The sequence below is a fragment of the Hoplias malabaricus genome, chromosome 13 (genome assembly GCF_029633855.1).
Source record: "Hoplias malabaricus isolate fHopMal1 chromosome 13, fHopMal1.hap1, whole genome shotgun sequence".
Classification (NCBI taxonomy): domain Eukaryota; kingdom Metazoa; phylum Chordata; class Actinopteri; order Characiformes; family Erythrinidae; genus Hoplias; species Hoplias malabaricus.
Window position 1 is genome coordinate 9,561,955 of NC_089812.1, and position 20,731 is coordinate 9,582,685.

General features: G+C 40.2%; 3 protein-coding genes across 10 annotated transcripts in view; 2 read left to right on the top strand and 1 right to left on the bottom strand.

Moving 5' to 3' along the window:
* Positions 1–137: 137 nt before the first annotated feature.
* higd2a (HIG1 hypoxia inducible domain family, member 2A) lies at positions 138–3,313 on the top strand. The gene is made up of 2 exons (XM_066642672.1): positions 138–456; positions 2,443–3,313. Exons 1-2 carry the CDS (start codon positions 267–269, stop codon positions 2,607–2,609), a joined length of 357 nt encoding a protein of 118 aa, XP_066498769.1. The 5' UTR covers positions 138–266; the 3' UTR covers positions 2,610–3,313.
* Positions 3,314–3,506: 193 nt separating this feature from the next.
* cltb (clathrin, light chain B) lies at positions 3,507–12,686 on the bottom strand. Of its 4 annotated transcripts, XM_066642375.1 has the most exons (7): positions 12,604–12,686; positions 10,549–10,856; positions 9,459–9,511; positions 8,904–9,021; positions 8,551–8,662; positions 6,196–6,249; positions 3,507–5,675 (listed from the first exon to the last, which is right to left on the bottom strand). In XM_066642375.1, exons 2-7 carry the CDS (start codon positions 10,667–10,669, stop codon positions 5,504–5,506), a joined length of 630 nt encoding a protein of 209 aa, XP_066498472.1. In that variant the 5' UTR covers positions 10,670–10,856; positions 12,604–12,686; the 3' UTR covers positions 3,507–5,503. The 4 variants fall into 4 exon arrangements, with proteins under 4 accessions (XP_066498472.1, XP_066498471.1, XP_066498473.1 ...); XM_066642374.1 differs by lacking the exon at positions 12,604–12,686 and having other exon boundaries at positions 10,549–10,948; XM_066642376.1 differs by lacking the exon at positions 12,604–12,686 and having other exon boundaries at positions 9,459–9,508; positions 10,549–10,937.
* Positions 12,687–12,766: 80 nt separating this feature from the next.
* Positions 12,767–20,731, top strand: part of pdlim7 (PDZ and LIM domain 7) — a 52,246-nt gene continuing 44,281 nt past the window's right edge. For 3 of the 5 annotated variants that reach the window (XR_010795188.1, XR_010795187.1, XM_066642370.1), the window contains exons 1-2: positions 12,802–12,984; positions 20,119–20,217. Coding sequence is in view for 3 of the 5 variants with exons in the window: in XM_066642370.1 (XP_066498467.1) it covers positions 12,955–12,984; positions 20,119–20,217 (129 nt within the window). In the remaining 2 variants the exon portion in view is untranslated. Of the gene's footprint in view, positions 12,985–20,118; positions 20,218–20,731 lie in introns of all 5 variants that reach the window. The other 2 variants (XM_066642372.1, XM_066642371.1) reach the window with 2 other exon arrangements.

Genomic DNA, 20,731 nt, shown 5'->3' on the forward strand with positions numbered 1-20,731 from the left:
GTGAACTAGGTAGAAGGGACCAAGTAACAAACATGAATGACGAAATAGACTCTGTAAAATCTGTAAAAAAGAATCATTAAAACATATTTACACTTCCACTGAAACCGAACCACGAAAGATAGAAGTAATGAACATCTCTGATGAAATAGTAAAAAGCGTGCGGCTCCCTCGGTGCTGTAGATGGCAGTAATCTGTGAAGTGTGTGTTGAGTGTATTGGAGAGTTGCAGCAGTGCCACAGAGAGAGCGGAGGGAAAACGGCTGGAGAATGGCAGCCGTTCCGAGCACACTTCACGAAGAGCACGGAGCCGATTCGAAACCCTCCGGCTCCAGTGGAGCCTTCGACCCCCTCAACCCTCCAGTCATCCCGGGCTTCACCCCGCGGCCCCGTGCCGCTGAGGAGAGCTTCCAGGAGAAATTCATTCGGAAAACCAAGGAAAACCCATTCGTCCCCATCGGTGCGTACACATTACACAACTCTTTCAGAACTACTTTTACTGGTTCAGGACTCATTCTAACTGTGTTGTAAACGTTTACGTTTAATCTGAAACTAGATTCAGATTCATTCCCTCACTCCAGTGTTATTTTTCGCTGAGTAACTGTTAGTTCGCATAAACCTGCGTGACCTTTAACGCTGCCAGCGCTTTCAAAACAAAGTATTTTCTATTCCACCTTAAAACATTAAGCAGAAGTTAGACTCATGGTGAGGAATTTACATAAACCTGATTCACTGTAGATGATTTCAACCATATATCCTTATATCTTTAAACAGTCCCCTGATTAACAACGTCCTTCAAAGCTTCATCATGTTTTTACCTTTTACACGACGTCTTTTTCATTTGAAGGAAGCTTAAATCCCATTTCCATCCCAGAGGCACAACACTGGGTTCATTCCTTTTGTGAATACCTATCAAAAACCTTCTTAATTTCCATAATAACTTATTTGTTTTCCCTATTTGTTTCTTCATTTCACCTTAAATAGTGCGGACAGCACATTTGGAGGCTGCCTCACCATTTGGACATTGATTAAACCCTTAATAACTCAGCTCTGTTCATTACATTATATATATATTTAACATAATGAAGTATTTATGAACTGGTAAAACTAGGACTGCCACAACGAGGGATTTGGAAAGGGTTAAACACATTCACACGGAATATCACTACTTAATTTAATAATGTTTTCAATTTTCATATTAGGCTGTATGCCCCTTTATCCAACATTTGGCATTGGCCATGGTGATCTTAGGCTCATGGTATTTCTCGCCATGCTGCTCTACAGAGATTATACAAGCTGTATCCGCGCAGTTGAGTATCTGTGTCCACTTTAAAGTACCCGAACTCACTAATTTAAAGGTATGTCTGCAAATATTTGGATATAAGGCATCCCTCAAGCTGTCTCTCACTGCTCTCTGGAGAAGTCACTTTCTCTGACAGTGCTGTAGTATGTAGTATAGTTTCGGCAGGCGCTCTGTTGGTCTCCAAGGCCGTGTGACTGTGAACACTGACAGGAATCGGAACACACTGTCCCCAAACCTTTGCTCCCCTCCCTGGACTCACAAGGGCTCTGAGATAAGCATCAGGGTCCCCCAAAGTGCAGCTGGGATTTGGTGCATAAATAAACCCCAACAGGAAAAGGAAATGACTGTTTAAAAAGAACTAAATACATCACAAGGGAGTTTGACCCGAGACCAGATGGACTGGACTCGGACCGGTACGTCTCAAGACGCTGTTTAAGGGAAATGGTTTGTGTACCCAGACACTGAGATCCCTGAAGTGATAGTTATGTGAGGGCACTGACAAGCGCAACCCCCTCACGGCCTGTTGGTGGAGACGAGGAGGACGCACCAAACGCGAAACAGACCATGACTCGAGACGAGGAGCGAACCCCAGAAATATCCCCACCCCAATGCCAGTAATGACATGAGGCTATGGTAGTTATCCACTTAACTACAAGGAATTTAGGGCTGAGGGAGGACCTAGTAAGATGTTGCCTTTAATGTTTAAAGAGGAACTCCAAGGGTCCCTTAAGAATGAAGATACTTTTTTTTTTTCCCCCCCAAGGGGAAACTACTCAGAAATGTTCACATTATAGGAACGAGGCGTCTAGGGAGTTTGATGCCTCTATAAAAGCTGCTCATTGAACATAATAAATTAGGAATAAGCACCGAGACCACTTGTTCTGAACAGTGCTGTGTAGAAAGGGGGAGAATGCCGCTGTGGTGTTTGATCCTTGTGGTATTTTGATCAAACCTTTTCACAAATATTTCATTACGAACACAGAACTGGGTTCACTAGATGAAAAGTGGGACCAGAATAAGCAGACTGATAAACGGCACTTAAAATTACTTTGTTTCTCTCTAAATTAGTGTCCTATATAATGGCTCTTAAATTAAAAAGCCATGCTATAGATAATAAATAATATTTTTTCTGTTGTTCTGCAGGTTGTTTGGGGACCGCTGGAGCATTAATGTATGGTCTAAGAGCGTTCAAACATGGAAAAACCCGCCAATCCCAGCTTCTCATGAGGACACGAATCTTCGCCCAGGGTTTTACTGTCGTGGCTATAATTGTGGGTGTGGCTGCAGCTGCCATGAAGCCCAAACAATGAGGGATGAGGGTCAAAGGTTCCCACAATGCACACCAATTTACTCCCACTGAACTGAGCCTTACTGGAACAACGGATAAGGACTGAGTTAAAAAAATAAAATTGTATGTTTTTTTTTTTTTTTTTATATTTTATAAGGATTATGTTTTTGGTTTTCTTTAGTTAAAGCATTCACACACGGCTTTAAAAATGTGTTATAATATCATTGGATCCCTCTAGCTTTCATTTATTGGGACATCTTCAAAGTCCCTGCACTCAGCAGCTATTTCTGTGGTGCAGTATAAAGGTGTTGAAGTGTTAACGTTATTCCCTGCTGAACACTGCTTCAGATTTATTTATACAGCTGGGAAATTATAGGCTCTTATGTAATATAATGTATGTCTGAGAATACTTTAATATTAAAGAAATTTAAGGTCAAAGAGTTTTTATTTTGGTGCACAGGACATTATTTTTGTGACCATTATTTTACTGACAAAATATATGAACGTAGAGCGGCACTGTGGCACAGCAGGTGTGTCAGCGTGGGTTTCCTCCGGGTGACTGTCTGTGAGGAGTGTGGTGTGTTCTCCCTGTGTCCATGTGGGCTTCCTCCGGGTGACTGTCTGTGAGGAGTGTGGTGTGTTCTCCCTGTGTCTGCGAATGTCTAATGTTATATATGTATGCAGATTAGGGCAATTTACCTGTAATAATAAACACAATTTTATCAACATAACTGAAACCTTTAAAATCGTAACGTTGTTAAATTGGGTGACATTTTTGTATATGACTTTAGTATTTAATATTTAATTAACATAATATTTACTATTTCGCAGATGTAACAGAACTGAAAACAGAGTAATGGTAGTTGTTGACCTGGGAAACGTAGCTGAAATAACACACTCAGTCTTTGAAAATTTCCTTTTTTTAATTGATTTTCAGTATTGCATGGTCTGCAGTTCTATGCCCAACAGCGCACATCTTCAAACAACATTTCAGAAAGGCATTCATTACAATTATTGGAGAAACCTACGCACTACTCTCTACTGAAAGTGATAAACAGCCTCTTGTCTATGACAAAGTGAGACAAACTTGACGACTGTCAAAGCGAGCATTAATGTTGTTAAAGGTGTCTTTCCATCGTAAATGCTTTGTAACTCAGGGCTAACATTAAAGGGGAATTTCCACCTAATAATATCATTAGATATTGTAAATTAATCCATAATGTGAACAGTCATTGAGAGGGATTTTGATTTGAAATGCTCCACTTTAGAGTTATCTTTCTTAGTGTACTTCAAGATATTAAAGGCTTTGAGAATCCAAAATGCCAATGACATATTTATAGGATAGATTACAATGTATATTGATTCATTTTCTGCAACTGCTTCATCCAGATTAGGATTGCGGTGGGTCCAGAGCCCACCCAGAATCATTGGGTGTAAGGTAGGAACACACCCTGGACAGAGCCAATCACAGGGCTTCAATTAAGCATTTCACTTCAATCAACTCTGAATGGCTTTGTTCATATCTTAGGAAATGGATTGTGTAGAACGTTTTTGAAAAATCGTGGAAATTCTCCTTTAATCAGCCCACGTCTTGACAACCGTCCCAAGAAAACAATCAAGCATGGACAAACCGATGGACTCTTTGGCAGCCGGTCAACCACAATCTGTCAAACAGAACTGGTCAATTGAAAGGCAAGTAACAGTATTCAATCTGTCATTGTTTAAAGGCCTCAAAAGCTGTAAGAGAACGAATGATAACGAAGGGCAATATCAGTAACACGTTAACACATGCCAAACTAATTACATCTTAAAAGGTGAGAAGGGATTACGTCGTAAGCCAAGTCAAACCTGCTACAGCTCAATCATATAGGAACCAATATACAGTAGGTTAAATGATATAAACAAGAATAAATAAGCAAGTAATGTTTTCAAACAAGTTGTTAAAACTTATTGTAACTGTTAAATATGTGAGAAAACGCTTGGTTTTTGTGAAACAGCCAGAAGGAAAGAACAGTTGTGCTATACTTAAGTGTAACTGATATCTAATGTTAACATACAAATGATTTATTGAAAAAAGACACAACACTAGCCAAAGTAGCTGTCTCACAAGGCAGGACTTGTTGCTTATCCAGCTAACTTCACCCTGGATTTTGTCAGCAGTGCAATCTTGATTTAGGCGGGACACCTAACCTTCTTCAGGGCTGGTTAACTTCAGAAGTTCAGATCATAAGCCTGGTTAGCAGTGGCTTAAAGGTCAGAGAAGCAATACAAGTTTGCTGGTTTGAAGATGGGCAAGTTCTTAAGGCTAGTTATGTATATGTTCGGTTTTGCTTGCCTGGAACTAGTCTTAAACCCTGTCTATTCTGAATGTGCTTTGTCCACTTCAAAAGCTGTGCCTTTGTAACAAAATGACTGAAGAGGTGAATGCGTCTCAATCGTCTTCCTTTAAAGCCTGACGTAATTAGGTAAATGACACTTTGTCCACTAGAAACTTCCCTTTGACTTGACTTTGGACTTAAGTTACTCGGTTAACCAAGAAATCCTGCTTTGTGAAATCCTCCGAGCTAGCAAGCGCTCTATGGTGGCCTAAAGGAAGATACCACTAAAGACGACAATCATCAAAAGTGAGGATAAACCACTGCATCTGATGCAGTTTCAGCTACAGTTTTCCACATCAATAAATCCTCTATACACTGGAGGCACAATAATTCCTTCCATTATAAAAGCAGACAAACTCTGGAAAAAGGAAAGGAGGGGAAGGCTTAACGAAGATGTGTAACAGGCTCAAAGTTGAAATATTGTACACGTTTTGTGACGGTTAAAAATGAGATCCAAACAATTAGTGTGTGAAATGGTGCTAAAGTAAAGTGCGAGGGGGTAAAAGGCAAGATGAATGCAGCAGGGATGGGTGAGGTCTTAGCGAACCAAAGGTGTCTGTTTCAGAGAAATGAGGACTGAGCGCATTCGGGACACGTCTTTCGTCTGGCGGCTCGTCTTGGGGTTGAAGTCGCAGAGCCGGGCCACTTTTTCCCACTCTGAGCCGGGAGTGTCGTCATCACACTCCTTCAGAAAGGCATCTTCTGACGCTCTGAGGGGACACAAAAATGTTAGGACAAAGGGAGTAGCTTCCTGAAGCTAACACTGTATACATGCCATGCTAAAGGAAGACACGGAATTGTCTTGCCCATGCTCACTCCAGAAACAATTTTTGCCAACATCCTGTGAAGCTTGTATCATACAGCAACAGCAGCTACCAACTATTTCTGGGCAGAGCATGGACAGGCCAATTACTTTCCAAGCATTTAGCCATAAACACGTTTGCTAAAGTGGGGACCTTATGAAAAATGATAGAAATGGCTAATGAAATATTCAAAATTCCCCCTAAAAGACTACAACAGTGATTTACAATAACCAGTGACCCTAAGCATACAGACATGCACATTTAGCACATAACACATTCAAAAAATATTATAGCTCTCACTACTCATGCATTTGAAACTTAGAAATGTCAATACTGAACGTTTCTCATTAACAGAAGAACATGATGCCATTTAGCTGCTTTTTCCTTTAGAAGACTTTAAGAATAATGTAATGTACTGTAAACATACACAAAGCCTATCTCATCTGAGTTGGGCTGTTTGTAGAAAGCCTTATCAGCAATCCTAGTGTGCAAGCAGGCAAACGAGGAAAAGAAGAAACAGGAGAGAAAGAGACAGAACGTGACAATGAGTACATAAGAGTCAATCGCACACAAGCTGTTAAGCACATGGACCAAGATGTTAAAAAGCAATCGGAAACCATCAACTTTCTTGCGACACCAAGAAGACTGGGCTTTGGGGCCTTGAGAAATATTCATCAAGGAATGATAAGATTGAGATTATAGATTGAAGATGAAATTCTGATTCTTCTAGGGCTGCCCCAAACTGGCTTTTGAATACATTTTGGTATTGGCTACAACTTAACTTTTTGTGTCCTAAACCGACATATATATACAGATGCTTGTTACTACAGTTGCAGATACAGTGGAACCTCTACTAACGAACGCCTATACTAACGAACTTTCCAAAATACGAACCGGGCATTTGAATATTTTTTTGCCTCCACCAACAAACCACGACTCTAGAAACGAACCCGAGCCTCCGCCGAGCCGGCGGCTGGAAATGGCCACTGACACCAATAGGCGAGTCTCCCAGCGCCCAGGCTTGAGTGAGCTTTTACGATTAGCACATTGTAGTTTTAGCAATTTAGCATTAGTGTAAATAGCAGACATCGAAATTCGTGCTAATTTAAGCCGTATCTACACTTCGTCTCCCCACATTCACAGCCTACTCTCCGTTATTCCACCCCCCCCCCACCTCTCGTCATACAGCCAGTGCCTGTGTTACTCCTCCAGCCAGTCGTCACGTCTTCAAGGTAGCGATGTGTAACCACTTAAAACTTTATTATTTCTTTTTTATTACTGTTACCACTGTATTTCTCTTTTATTTGTAGTAATGCTACATGTATTTTTTTTACTAATTTGAGAGTGTTGTAAACATATATCAGTGCAAAACGGGTGACTTTCGGGGTGGGGGCTGGAACGCATTAATTGCTTTTCCATTATTTTAAATGGGGGAAACTGACTCGAGAAACGAACTTTTCCACTTATGAACCGGGTCACGGAACGGAGCAAGTTCGTAGGTAGAGGTTCCAATGTATTTTTCTTATCGGGTCAGCTCTAGAATCTATTCCATGTCAGATAAACATGCACTGGTACTTATTTAGAAGCAAGAATATTAGTATACGTGTACTAACAACTTAAATCACTGCTAACACCAAGCAGAATATCAAAATATCTTTTACATTTCCAGAAAAATGGCATGGAAATGTAAATTAATCTCATATATCTACAACAAAATTACTCAGTCTTCTCTGTGTGCAAGGAGTTCTACACTAAAAACACAAGCAGAGTCAGAATCTGATACCGTGCCAGACTTGGAAAGAGTCTGTTGAAAAGTATGAAACAAAGCAAGTATTAGAACAGAAGCAGAAGAAGAAGAACCGGAAAGATTTACTACATCTTTAAAGGAAGAGCTGTTCTTATTGTTGCATATTTATCATATATGACACAAACTGCCTAGACCAGTGTTTGGAACAGGGGAACCTTGGTTCTAATTAAATATGGATGTCAGTGGGACTCCAGGATCAGAATTAAGAAGCACTGCCACAGATAATTTATATTATACCTTGACAAACCATTTGCATTTGGCCTATAGTTACCTCTCTTTGGATCTATTATTATCAACTAGATCCAACTCACAGTTACTTGCCACTACATTCTTCACTACACATGGTAAGCCAAAAGAACTTGCTTTGACTACTGTAAAAATAATATGAGTTTAAACGTTTTCCTGTTTAGAACATCGTATTTATATCATTCAATGCAATACGTTCCAGTTTCCCTTATATTCCAGGGCCAGGTGTGATGTCATAATAGGAATATGAATCTAGGGACACCAGTTGTTTATATTTATGATACAAAAACCTGCCTCTAATAACCTTATGTCCACCAATTCCCATGTTTGTCTTCTTTTTTTAAGACAGGGTAACACAGCACAACAAGCTAGAGACAGGCAAACACTGTAACTATCTTTAGTTTTCTGCTTAGAAAGAGGCAGAGTTTATTTTTACACTATGCAATGTGATTTTGATGTGCTTACATTTGTTATTGGGGAACTTTCTGTCAAATTAACCTGTGCCAAACCCCTCAGGCTTTATGTCATTTATCAGATAACACTGACATGTGGTCCATCGCCTCCTCCGTTGAGCTGTTCCCACTCTAATGAATCTTTTTTCCCGACCCACGTTTAGCCCAAACCTTCTTACTGTTGTCCCCAGACGTTCTCATTACTTGTCAATCACACCTGGCCTCATGAAACTTGCTCCACTGGTGTACTAAACGGAAGTGTAGATGAGGAGAAAACCTGTTGTTGGCCTTATTCTTCTCCATTTGCTCCTGCTGGTGTAAGTGCCAGTCCTCCAGCTCCTTCTTTGCCTTTTCCTTCCACTCTGCTTCAGCCAATTTAGAGGCTGAATCTGTAGAGCGAAAACCAACCAATTGCTGAGTCTCATCCTCATTGTAATTAACATAAATACTTTTAATGTGTTGAATATTCTACATATAAAAATTTCTGGACTCCATGTACTTATATACAAATAGTATATTTACATATTAATATATAATGAATGTATTATTAATATTATAAAAATATGCTTAGTGCTCCGGTGGTGGAAGGATCTTAAGAAACTGCTTTCTTAAGTGTGTGTCAGAGTGTACCGAGTTGCTCTAGCCTGGTTTTCTGCTCTTCTCGCCATTTGCGCAAGCTCTCTGGCTCCTGCCTCAGCTGATCAACCTGGGAGATGGCAGCATAGCTGTCTGATACATCATTGGAGTCCTAAAGGGATCACAATGAACAGAAAATTATATATTTATTTAAACATTTTCATAATTTGATAAAGCTTAAGTGTGTGTGTGTGTGTGTTTTAATTGGAAGTGCATATGAATTTACTATATATAAAGACCTAAATTTAACTATTAAAATGCGTATTTAAACAGGGTGAATGAACACATAACGTAAGAGCTGATTGTTTTTAGGACAGGGATTAAGCCTAGTTATGGCCTACATTATCCTTGCTTGGGGAATATCCAAATATAATGCTGTACAAATGTAATCTCTGTCCAGGAACCAATCCTATGAATATATGAAGCGTGCCTTATGATTTGAATACATACAAATTCTATAAAGAACATACACACAATATATAAGTCTAGAATGAGATAATTTATATTTTTATAAGATTTAATGGTATTATAAAAGATTATAACTTGTACCTGAAACAAGTCTCCGTTCATGGCTGAAGCAGGTGCTATTCCAAATGTATCTGCTTCAACAAAAGAGGAGGAACAACCTGTAAAATCTTCAGTTTCTGTTCTTGTTGAGCAACATTTGACAAGTCTCCATTCAGAAATACTACAGGGATTACAGGAATGCTGTAAATCCTGTCTGGCTATTTGACAGTTAAGAAGTCCTTGAAACATAAAATGAATAAACCGCGGTAAGGGTTAGAGTAAAGCTATATAAAGGGACATTCGTGTTAAAAGTAAATAACGTAACCCTTGGTATTTATCAGTTACACACATGGCTATTTTTATTATATAGTCGTTATGCAGTAGTCTTTGAATTGAGATTTACAGGTTTAAAAACACAATTTCTTATATTTTGAATGTAATACAGCTGAACACAAACTATAATGGAACAAATATTTTTATATTAATAATGAACACTTACATTATTTATGCACCTACCTAAATGATAATTTTCACGTTTTATATGCATGAATGAGAGATAATATACAAATACAGCTTGACCATAATAGTTTTAATGTCACATATTGTTTGTGATGTATAAAAGCACTCAAACAAGTACAGACTAAATATGGGCCTTCAATGTAATATTTATGCTAACTAAAGAGGCCAAATGTGATAACAAATGTGTTGAAATATTCTTTCCACCTTAAATTGACGACTTCACAACACTTACGCTCTCCGCCTCTATTTTTCTGTTAACCGTTCCACTTTAAATGGACAACTAGCATGCTATCCGCCAGCATCTTTTCATTTTCTAGAAATGTTCCCTTCCACCTTAAATGTGCGAAAGGTGCGCTTTGAATGAGCGCAGTTCTCTGAAGCCCCAGTACATAACGGCTAGTTTTTTTAAGGTGGAACGGAAGATTCGAAAAAGAGGCTAACTTCAGCATTGTGGTATAGCAGGTGTGTTCTAGAAATGTCCGTTGTTTCAACCCCGCTACAATAAAACACAAGGAGTATATTATTTGTTGATTTAGCTGAATGAATCAGCTCGTTTTGGTTTAGGACCGAAAGCAAGGTCAAAGCTTGGTGGCTAACACCGTTGAAAGCGGACCTTCGACGGGCTCGGCCTCGTTCTCGATGCCGGCGATCTCGCTCTGCTGCTGGGCGAGGAAAGCGGCGGCTGGGTCCTCCTCCGCCTCGGAGCCGTTTAACAAACCGAAATCGTCGCTCATTTTCCTCTCCTCTTTCTCCGAAACCTCGCTTTAGTTTTTATGACCAACAGTGGCGTTTAAATTCCTGAGAGATTTCGGTCCCCCTCTGAATAAACACCGGACTCTGTGACGAGCTCTGGTCCAGTTTAGATTCTCGAAAAACACCCAAACAATCAGATGAGCTGATGAAGAGAGCTGGAGAAACAGACTGAAGAAAAAAATGTACATCGCATACTCTATTTGTAGTTTAATGTCTCCATCTACTGGAAGTTATTGAGCAAACACTTTCCCATGAAAATCTGCATCTGGTCATCTATTCACCCTTTAAAACTTGCGTATGTTGATTGCAGTTATTTATTTAAAAGCTGTTTTTAAGGAAAAAAGTACCCTACCCAGTAAACAAGGAACGTCCCTGGACGTTCAAAATAGTTCTAATAGTAGTCTGTCCGTCAAGGACATATTTTAAACGTCAATGGACGTCCAAAATCCATCTTAATACGTTAGTTAAGTGGTGACCAATCGATAACGTCAGTGGACGTCCAAAACACGTTTTATACAAGTAATTTATTTCGGGACCAATTAATAACGTCAGTGGACGTCCAAAATACGTCTAATAGTCGTCTTTTCAATGTCTGTGTTTGGACGTCTTTTCAACTTTCATTTTCAACCTTAAGAGAACGTTGATTAGACGGCAGTCATTACGTTATTTCAACGTTGAATCAACGGCTAAATGTTTACTGGGTAATTCCTCAAATGTGACGATTTATCTCTGCTCCACTAGCCTGAAGCCTGAAAGCCCTGCCCTGTTAAATGCTTATGACGTCCCAATCCCTGCTTGTCTGAATTTGCCCCTTCCACACTATTTTAATAACAATGCAGTTTCAAAGCTGAAATTCTTAGCTATGGTATTGACTGCTTATTTTGTGTATGAAACGTCTTCTAACGTAAACACCACATGGACATCACAAAGTAAATAATAATTATTAGTTATGTAAACTAGCACCTGCAGAATTGTTATGATTAAATATATAGTAGTAATTCAAAATACATTAATGAATTATAGTAAGAGTTAGAGAAACCCTGCCCTATACAGTGCATTTTCCATAATGGTGATATAATAACTATGTAATGATCATAAAATGTTAACATGTTTCTCAGCATGTGTCACTTCAGAAGACAGATAATATAAGCACCCCTCATTATGAATGAATTCACCTACATTAAAGTGGACGCAATGCTGAGATGGACATTCATTTTTACACACCAAGTTTTTCACCATGTTCAATGTTTCTGTGATAGATGCCTTGAAAACCTCCCAAAATATAGTGTACATCTGGCTATCCATCAATCCTTACATCCGTTCATCCATACTTTTATTATGATATTTTCTAATAATCCTGTAAAACTCATCTATATTCATAAAAATTACAGATTTAAAAGTAACTTCCAAGAATATTATCTTATTAACGTATTTCCCTAATGCTTTAAAAGTGGCTTGGATGTAACTCCTCCTTTGTGCCTTCTCCTTTGTTAAAACAACACTAAATAGTATTTATATCCTGTAATTACAGCTTCAAAAATCATAATGGTGACTCACTGACCTGTAATAGTTCTCTATGAATATACAATGTTCCACACATGATTAAGCCTGTAAGCTTTGCCACAGAAGTTAATGGGATTGGTTATTTAGGTTTGTGATGTATGAAACCCTAACTGCCTGAATTTGCCTGTTCGAGAGTGTCTTTTGAACACTGAAGTTTCAGTGTGGGAATACTCAGCCATGGCATTGTTTTTTCAAGATATACTTATTAGTATGAACACAACGGAATTTTTATGTTTTTAAATTTTAAACTCATGATTTTCACTGAACGGCTTTCAAAACATTGGTTCGTTCAAACATGTCTATGAGGTTTCACTCGATATCAAGGTGCAGGACACACCTTATTTCTCCACACCTGTATTCAGAGACTCCTGTGCTGAGTGTGGTTGGTGGTTCACGACCACAAGCCGTTCCTGAAATTTTAGCCAATCAAAAAACAGAACCGTGAGCTATCAGCCAATCCTCGTGCAAAGAGGCGGGACATATCCGAAAACGAGTGGGTTTGCAAAAAAATCCATGCTCCTGAAAACGCGGCGTCAATTTTCCCATGTGATGCGTGACGTAGAGGCCGAGTCGTACTAAAAGAAAGCGAGGAGAGCGAGAGTCGCTGCCGAGCGGAGTAACAACATTAAGCTCCACAAGTCTGCAGTTTCGGCCTGGTCAAGATTTCCCGAGCTCACAGAGTCCACACGACGGCTTTCAAACTATGTCTGGAGATACGAAAGGCACACAGGAGGTAATTTCTGCGGTTCTTAAAGCTTGGTTAAGGAGTCTGTAGGCACTTTAGTCTGCGGTGACTTAACTGCATATAAATCTCAAAAAATTCAAATGAACTCAACGTTCGAAAACCGTTAAAACCGTTAATTTGCTTCATTCCTTGACACTGTCCTGTTTCTGCTGAATTTGGTAAAAGTTATAGTTTCTAAATTAATATGTGAAGCTATGCCTTAAGTTTTTTTTCTTTTCAGTCGCGTTAAAATCTCGACTTTTCACCTTCCATTCATTTTTTTACATTCATTCCTTCAGCTGTAATATTCCCCTCCTTTGAGATGAGGGAGATTAGTGCTGCTCGACTCTGAAAAGTGCTCATTGTCACTATTCCTGGCGGCCAACTTCTCATTACAGTAGCCCACCTCCTCCTTTTTCTGAGGACTTTGCAGCTTTGTCAGTCAAAAAAGATGTTTTTTACAACAGTACAGATCTGTATTAAAGTGAAAGAGCTATCTAAAGCGCACATGTTTAACTTCCAGTGAAGTGCAAGTGGTTAAATTAAGAAATGTACAGAAAACTGCCTCGCCACCTCATCAATTTCTCCAATGCAGCTTCCATTCCTTTCAATTGACTTGCTTTAAATTCTTCAAAGAAATCCAGAGTGCAGTCTCAAATATTTGTATTTATCTGTTTCTTGGACTTCTAACAGAAATGTTCTTCTTTTGTGGCTATTTCCTTTGCTGAGCAATGGCTCCTTGACAGCCCTAAATGGACAGACCAAAAAAAGAGATAGAGCACCTTACATTTGTTCAGCTTTCATTAACATACAAGTTATTCATTTTTTTCAGTATTTGAGATAGAAACATGAGAATGTAGACTGAAATCTGTTTTAAAAAGTCTCATTTTCTTTTATTTATAGCCTACATAGATTTCTGGAGACATTCAAATTTTAACGAAACTAACGGATATTTTGACCACACCTCCAAAGTTCAGTCTGACAAACTGGTTGCTTTTCCTGCTTCAACTTTCATTTTTAAGGAATTTTCAGTGACGTTGAGTTCAGGCCTTGTGTCAGTCTGTTTTGGTATTTGATTTATATTTGACTTGCAGGTTTTCTTCTTTTGCGTCTGTTTTCTTTTCTCTGTAGTGCGCTTTTATCATAGACAGAAAACTAGGAATAGTTTTTACTGAGTTAATTGCAACCTCTTTTTTGCCATGCCCATGTAAACCATGGCATTCTCCAGTTTCCAGTGGACACTTTTAGTGCCTTAGTGGCTTTCTGCTGCTTATTTGCCTTTAAGGTGCATGAACATGTTGAAAACATGAAAGTTTCTTTTCTGCATTGAACTAGGATTGCTGAACTTCAGTGAACTGAGCAGTGGTTTAAGTACAAAGGGACCTTTAAAAGTGGTCAGCGGAGACTGGGCAGTGCTCTTGAAGTGCCAGGCAACAACAGTTGCTTTCAAACAATGACCCTGCTATTAGACAGTAGGGGTTGTGCCACAGAGTTTAAATACTTGGGTATATTTTTCACAGTTTATTTACACTGATCATTCATAACATTATGACCACCTCTTTGTTTTTACACCATCCATTATCTCAACTCCATCGACCATAAAGGAGCCCTTTGTATTTCAGTAGTTTATCAGCTGATTTAAAGACTTTCATATCCACCTTTCACTCGGATCTTTAATGATCAGGACACCCACAGAGCAGGCATGATTTGGGCAGTGGTGGTGTGTTGTGCTGTTACGAGTGGATCAGACACAGCAGTGCTGCTAGAGTCTTTAAACCCTGTGTCCACTCACTGTCCACTCTGTTACACACACCAAACTTGTTGGTCCACCTTGTAGATGTAAAGTCAGAGACAGTAGCTCATGTATTGCTGCACATTTCTGTCGGTCATCCTCTAGTTCTTCATCGGTGGTCACTGGATGCTGCCCACAGGATACTGTTTGCTTGGTGGACTGCTTTTAATCCATCAGTGCCACTGAGGTGTTTACAAACTTCACTAGAACTCCTGTGTCTGATCCACTCCTACCACAAACTTGGAATGACCCACCATCCAAACATACCTGCTCTGTGGTGACCCTGTGGGTGTCCTGACCATTGCAGAGCAGAGTGAAAGGCGGATATCGCAGTCCTAAGAGCAGCTTATGAACTAAAGTCTGTAATTGTAGAAATACACAGACCTTCTGTGTGGTCAGTGGAGCTGAGAGATTGGACAATGAGGTCACCAGTGTATATTAAATAGAGGCGATGTAACGGCCAGTGTAGTTGGAGCTTTTTCTAGAGAACTCTTCATGGCCTGAAAGATTAACAATAGCGGTGATAGGAACCAGACGTCTGAAATGCTTCAAAAGGTACATTTCTCAAATACACCTTTCCTTATGTCTTAGACATTGTTTCATGATGGTTTTTACAAGTTTTGATTATGAATCTGACTTAAATCGCTGTTCATTTTTGGAGAAGTACATATCTAGCAACTTGTGCTACAAAATATTCCTCTTAGAAAATGTTAATCTCCACATTTATGACTAAAAATACAATTGTCAGTGAATAAAAATCTATGAACGAAGACAACAGTAAATGAACTGACTTTTAGACCTTGCGACAACTGGTTTCTGTCTCAACTGTAGTAAAGAATTACAGACGCTGACATTCCTATGCAATAAACATTTCACAACCAAACACTGTAGATTACTTTGTTTATATTTCATTGATTGGATTATGTGAATATATGCAGTTACATAAGTTGTTGATTAGACACGCCGGCAAAAATATATAAAAACACCCACATTTACCAAAAGACAACCACAAAAACACTGATCTTTTATAGTACCCGCTGAGTACGTTTGGAAAGTTGGAGCAGAGAGAAATGAATAAGTGGTGCCTCTTATTATAATGAGCCAAGGCAAATTAAATCTTTACGTTTTACAAGCAGCACTGAACTAAAACAAATGAAGCAAGACTAATGATTATCTTTGTAATGGAATCTGAGTTTCATTGCTGAAAACCATGTCCATTTTTTTGATGTTAAATTTGCTACATCATTTGAACACAGCAGCTGTCTCTCACTTTGTGAGAAAATTATATGATGAATGAACTAATAGAAAAGCTCTAAAATTAGTTGGTATTTGATTTTTTTTTACATTGACTTTTTCCTTTTGTAAATTACTTTACTGGAGATTGTTTTTCTTTATGTGCTGTAATTGATTATGACATCATATGGTCCCCCCTACTTTTAAGCCATAGTGTGTTCAGTTGTAGGCTTTGACAACAGTGTACTACAATATAGTGCCCCTGTGGTTCTCTGCTGGATATAGAGTCTTGGAGTGTCTCATTTTATCCCCTCCCTGCCGGTGGTTTAGTAATGTCTGTGAAATGTATGTTATTCACACTGGTTGGAATGTTCACTCTCCACGTCCTCTTTTTGGATGTCTCTCTGTGACTATTTATTGGTTCAAATGTTCTTTCTGGAGCCAGAATATGTGGGCAAGTCAATGTTTTCTCTCTCCCTCTCTCTCTCTCTGCCTCTCTCCCTCTCTCTCTCTCTCTGCCTCTCTCCCTCTCTCTCTCTCTCTCTCTCTCTCTCTCTCTCTCTTTGCCTCTGCGTGACTCATGTGGGTGTTGGGCTGAAATAGTTTGGTGTAGTTTTACATTCCTTATATAGCCTGTGGAGCGGGGAAAGACGTAGAGCCTTACCCGTGTCACTAGCAGAGAGTGGGGGGTTGGGGTGGGGGGGGCTGTAGAAGCCTTTTGCCAGCAGTTTGAAGGTCCGACTCCTTTCCCATTGCCAGGGCTCTCACTTTTCTGGGTTTGGGTGACTTCCCTGACCCTCGCTACAAGGCACCCACCAGCCTGTTCCAGGTATACATGCAGAGAGAAGGCTGCCGGTGGTCTCATAATTCATTTCGGAGGCCCCACTTGTCATGTATGTTGAGGTTCAGGTTATACTGGTCTATTTAAACGGCTGCAGTTTTATGTGGAAGTGTTCTCCTCTTTATATGATTTGAACATAATGCTGTAATCCTGGACTGATGGTGCCTGGCACAAGTAGCGGATTAGTTTGTGCAGAATGTGTTGGCAGGCAGAAAATGATGTTAAGAACAAGAGTGGTTTCTTGGACCTGCGAGTGTGTTTGTTCTTCTGCTGTAGGCTGGTGTTTAAGCTCATAAAAAGACATCGTACTTTGTCAACTTATGTTAACAACACTGTTTCTGAAAAAGCTGCCAATTTCTTGGGCTTTGGTGTTGGTCTGGACCTTACAAGTTGACATGTTGTATGTCGTTATATTTCAGTGTGCAGCACACAAGTGTCAAATTTGGGCTCTGAGATGGCTCAGCGACAGAGCTGTTGCACTTTAGAGTGTATTACCTTTTCGGCCTGATAGAAAAATATTTAACAGTGCCATCAAAAAGTAAACTTTTAAAATGCAGACTCGGTAGAAGGCCACTGCCTGTTAGTTGTGCACCCATCAGTGGAAAGTGTGGTGTGGATTTCTAGCGGCTAACTTTTCTTTACTGACATCTACTCCATTCTCAGATTTCTCCCATTCGTGCCACAAATACACAACGGGGCAAACAGCGTAAAGCAGGGGAGAAAAGTAACTCTTTCTTGTATTGTGAGCTGCTGTGACCTGATATGGAGTCACTGGACCTTGGAATTCCCTTTGAAGAATCTCTAATGACAGTGTAATTTAGTTCAAGATTAGTCTTAATCCTTGTCTGGAAAATTGGCCTGTGAAGTTGTTGAACAAATGCCTTTAAGTTGCTACAAGAGGCCAAGGTTGGGTTGATGTTAGAACAAGATACTCTTGCAGAAGTGCTAGAAAGCACAAATATTATTCTAAAAAAAAAAAGGCTGATTAAAGTAGGTGAAAAGCTTCAAATTATTCTCTCAAGTAAAGAAATGCCTTAAAGGGGCATCTCTACTATTCTAAATAGGAGCTTGCTCCTTTAATCACAGCTGACGTTGGCTTGGTTGCAGTCTTTCGTTTGACAGTTTTCAAACCGACACAGACACTGAAAAATTTGTGGTTGAGACTGACTTTAGGATTTTAGGTGATCTTTTTTTTTTTTTTTTAAGTGATTGTCTGGTACCATTTAATCAACAAAGACTTATACCTTAAATATTTTTGTATTGGTTTGATTCTAATGCCAAGTTTTGCACATCCAGTTTCAGTTAGCCAGGTTTAGTTCAGTAAATATTATGTTTTTATATCTTGCTAAGATGTTACTCTTGGTTCTATGCTTTTGCAGTACGTATTGTGGTGATGTCTTGCAGTCAGATTTACCAGCCATAATAATGTAAAATTGAGCTATATAGCACTAGTTAAAATAAGGTTTGATAAAATGATTTACAGATCATTCATTCATTCATTCATTATCTGTAAGCGCTTATCCAGTTCAGGGTCACGGTGGGTCCAGAGCCTACCTGGAATCATTGGGCGCAAGGTGGGAATACACCCTGGAGGGGGCGCCAGTCCTTCACAGGGCAACGCAGACACACATTCACTCACACCTACGGACACTTTTGAGTCGCCAATCCACCTACCAACATGTGTTTTTTGGACTGTGGGAAGAAACCAGAGCACCCGGAGGAAACCCACGCGGACACAGGGAGAACACACCACACTCCTCACAGACAGTCACCCGGAGGAAACCCACGCGGACACAGGGAGAACACACCACACTCCTCACAGACAGTCACCCGGAGGAAACCCACGTGGACACAGGGATAACACACCACACTCTTCACAGACAGTCACCCGGAGGAAACCCACGCAGACACAGAGAGAACACACAACACTCCTCACAGACAGTCACCCGGAGGAAACCCACGCGGACACAGAGAGAACACACAACACTCCTCACAGACAGTAACCCGGAAGAAACCCACGCAGACGCAGAGAGAACACACAACACTCCTCACAGACAGTCACCTGGAGGAAACCCACGCAGACGCAGAGAGAACACACAACACTCCTCACAGACAGTCACCCGGAGGGACAGATCCCTGGAGCTGTGTGACTGCAACACTACCTGCTGCGCCACCGTGCCGACTGATTTACAGATTAATAAATATAAAATAATATTTAAATCAGAATGGAAAAAAAATATTTAAACATAAAAGAAAAAATTTAAAAACAAATCAGTTAAGTACAGCTCATCATAACAGTATAATCTGATTATTTTAAAAGCAAGCCCGTTTAAACCAAGGTTTTAACCCTGCTCTTAAAAGTTCCCAGATCACAGAGGGCCATTAGTTTATCTGAGAGAGAGTTCGAGAGATTAGGACATGTACTGGGAAAAGGCTGCCTTTCCAGTTTTATTCCAGGCCGCAGCAGCCGCTGTATTCATGTTGGCTGATCTAAGGGCTCTTGAGAAAACGTGCCTAATAATCAAATCTGAGAGCTGCAGTGGAGCAAGAACATGAAGGCTTTTAAAAATGAGCAAAACCAAAGTGAAATGACACTGGTAACTGGTGCAGCTGTTAGAGGACAGATGTAATATGATCTCAGTCTTGAGCATGTCAAGATTCTCGCTGTAGCAGTTTGAACTCTCTTTAAGCTGGAAATGGTGTGCTGTGGTAGAACAGAATAAAGAATATTGCAGTAGATGATAACACAAGTGTGTATAAGTTTCTTACTGTCAGCTGATGGTAAAATGTTGAGAACATTGGATATATAAACGGCACACATCGTTTTTGTTATTTACCTTGACTGGCTCATATTGAGCTCCCCAGTGTCATAGTCATCTAAAGAGGTGTTTTTTTTTTTGCAGTATCAGGGAGGTCAAGTGTTTGACTTGCGGCAAGGCTCCCAATGTTTGCATGTAATCAGAGATTGCATTGGCCAAGCAATACACCGGTCACACTACTGACCACATTTCTTGTTTCACTGTTTACTTCTCCTCTGTCCTTCCGTTTTGATGCAAGACACTGCAGTTGCTTAAAAATGCCGATCGACTCATCGCTGTATTGAGAACTAACAGACTGCTGATGACATCACTGCTCTATCAGCTGTGGTTCACCTCCACAAGGTCTGCTCTGTTAGCTCTTAGTCCCATGAGGGAACAGTGCACCTCAGGCTGTTATTGCCATGTGTTGAAAAGACCATCATCTCTCTCTCCCTCTCCCTCTCTCCTTTGGTTCACAGGCCATGAACGCTTACTGTGTGACGCTCCCTGGGCCAGCACCCTGGGGATTCCGGCTCCAGGGTGGAAAAGACTTCAGCATGCCTCTGACCGTGTCCAAGGTAAGTGTCCTCAAGCTCAAATCATCATCATCTTCAAAGCTTGCCAGCAGTACTGGGCTCATAGCCTTGAGGCGTGGATGTGGCTAAAGCCACAGCATCTCCTGTAAACTGCAGTTTAGGTGGCACGCAATGCAACGAAAATGCAAACACCAGAACAACTCAAAACACGACCAAGGCAAGAATAGAACCACAAACTTTCTAGTCTGTGAGATGGTGATTTTACGTTGTTGTTGATTGAAATAAATGTGCTATTCCTCACGTTTTTCTCGTCAATATTAGTAACTTAAAACATGCAATAATTTCCCTTTGGAGAACACACGCATGCACTCCCGATAAGAGAAGCATCTCATGGTGGGATACAGAATTCGGCACAACCCGCTAGTGGCCGGGCTCATTTGTGGTGTGAGCACCCCTCCAATGCAGCATTTCAGTTAATGATGTTGTGTTCTCGGGGCAGCACGGTGGTGCAGCAGGTAGTGTCGCAGTCACACAGCTCCAGGGACCTGGAGGTTGT

Excerpts from the sequence above, each read along its gene's own strand:
- cltb (XM_066642375.1), bottom strand. The coding sequence starts at position 10,669 with ATGAGCGACGATTTCGGTTTGTTAAACGGCTCCGAGGCGGAGGAGGAC. Across the intron at positions 9,512-10,548 it reads CGAGGCCGAGCCCGTCGAAG|CAGATACATTTGGAATAGCA; the intron begins GTCCGCTTTCAA and ends CTTTTGTTGAAG. Across the intron at positions 5,676-6,195 it reads TCAGATGAGATAGGCTTTGT|AGCGTCAGAAGATGCCTTTC; the intron begins GTATGTTTACAG and ends GTGTCCCCTCAG.
- higd2a (XM_066642672.1), top strand. The coding sequence starts at position 267 with ATGGCAGCCGTTCCGAGCACACTTCACGAAGAGCACGGAGCCGATTCG. Across the intron at positions 457-2,442 it reads AAACCCATTCGTCCCCATCG|GTTGTTTGGGGACCGCTGGA; the intron begins GTGCGTACACAT and ends GTTGTTCTGCAG.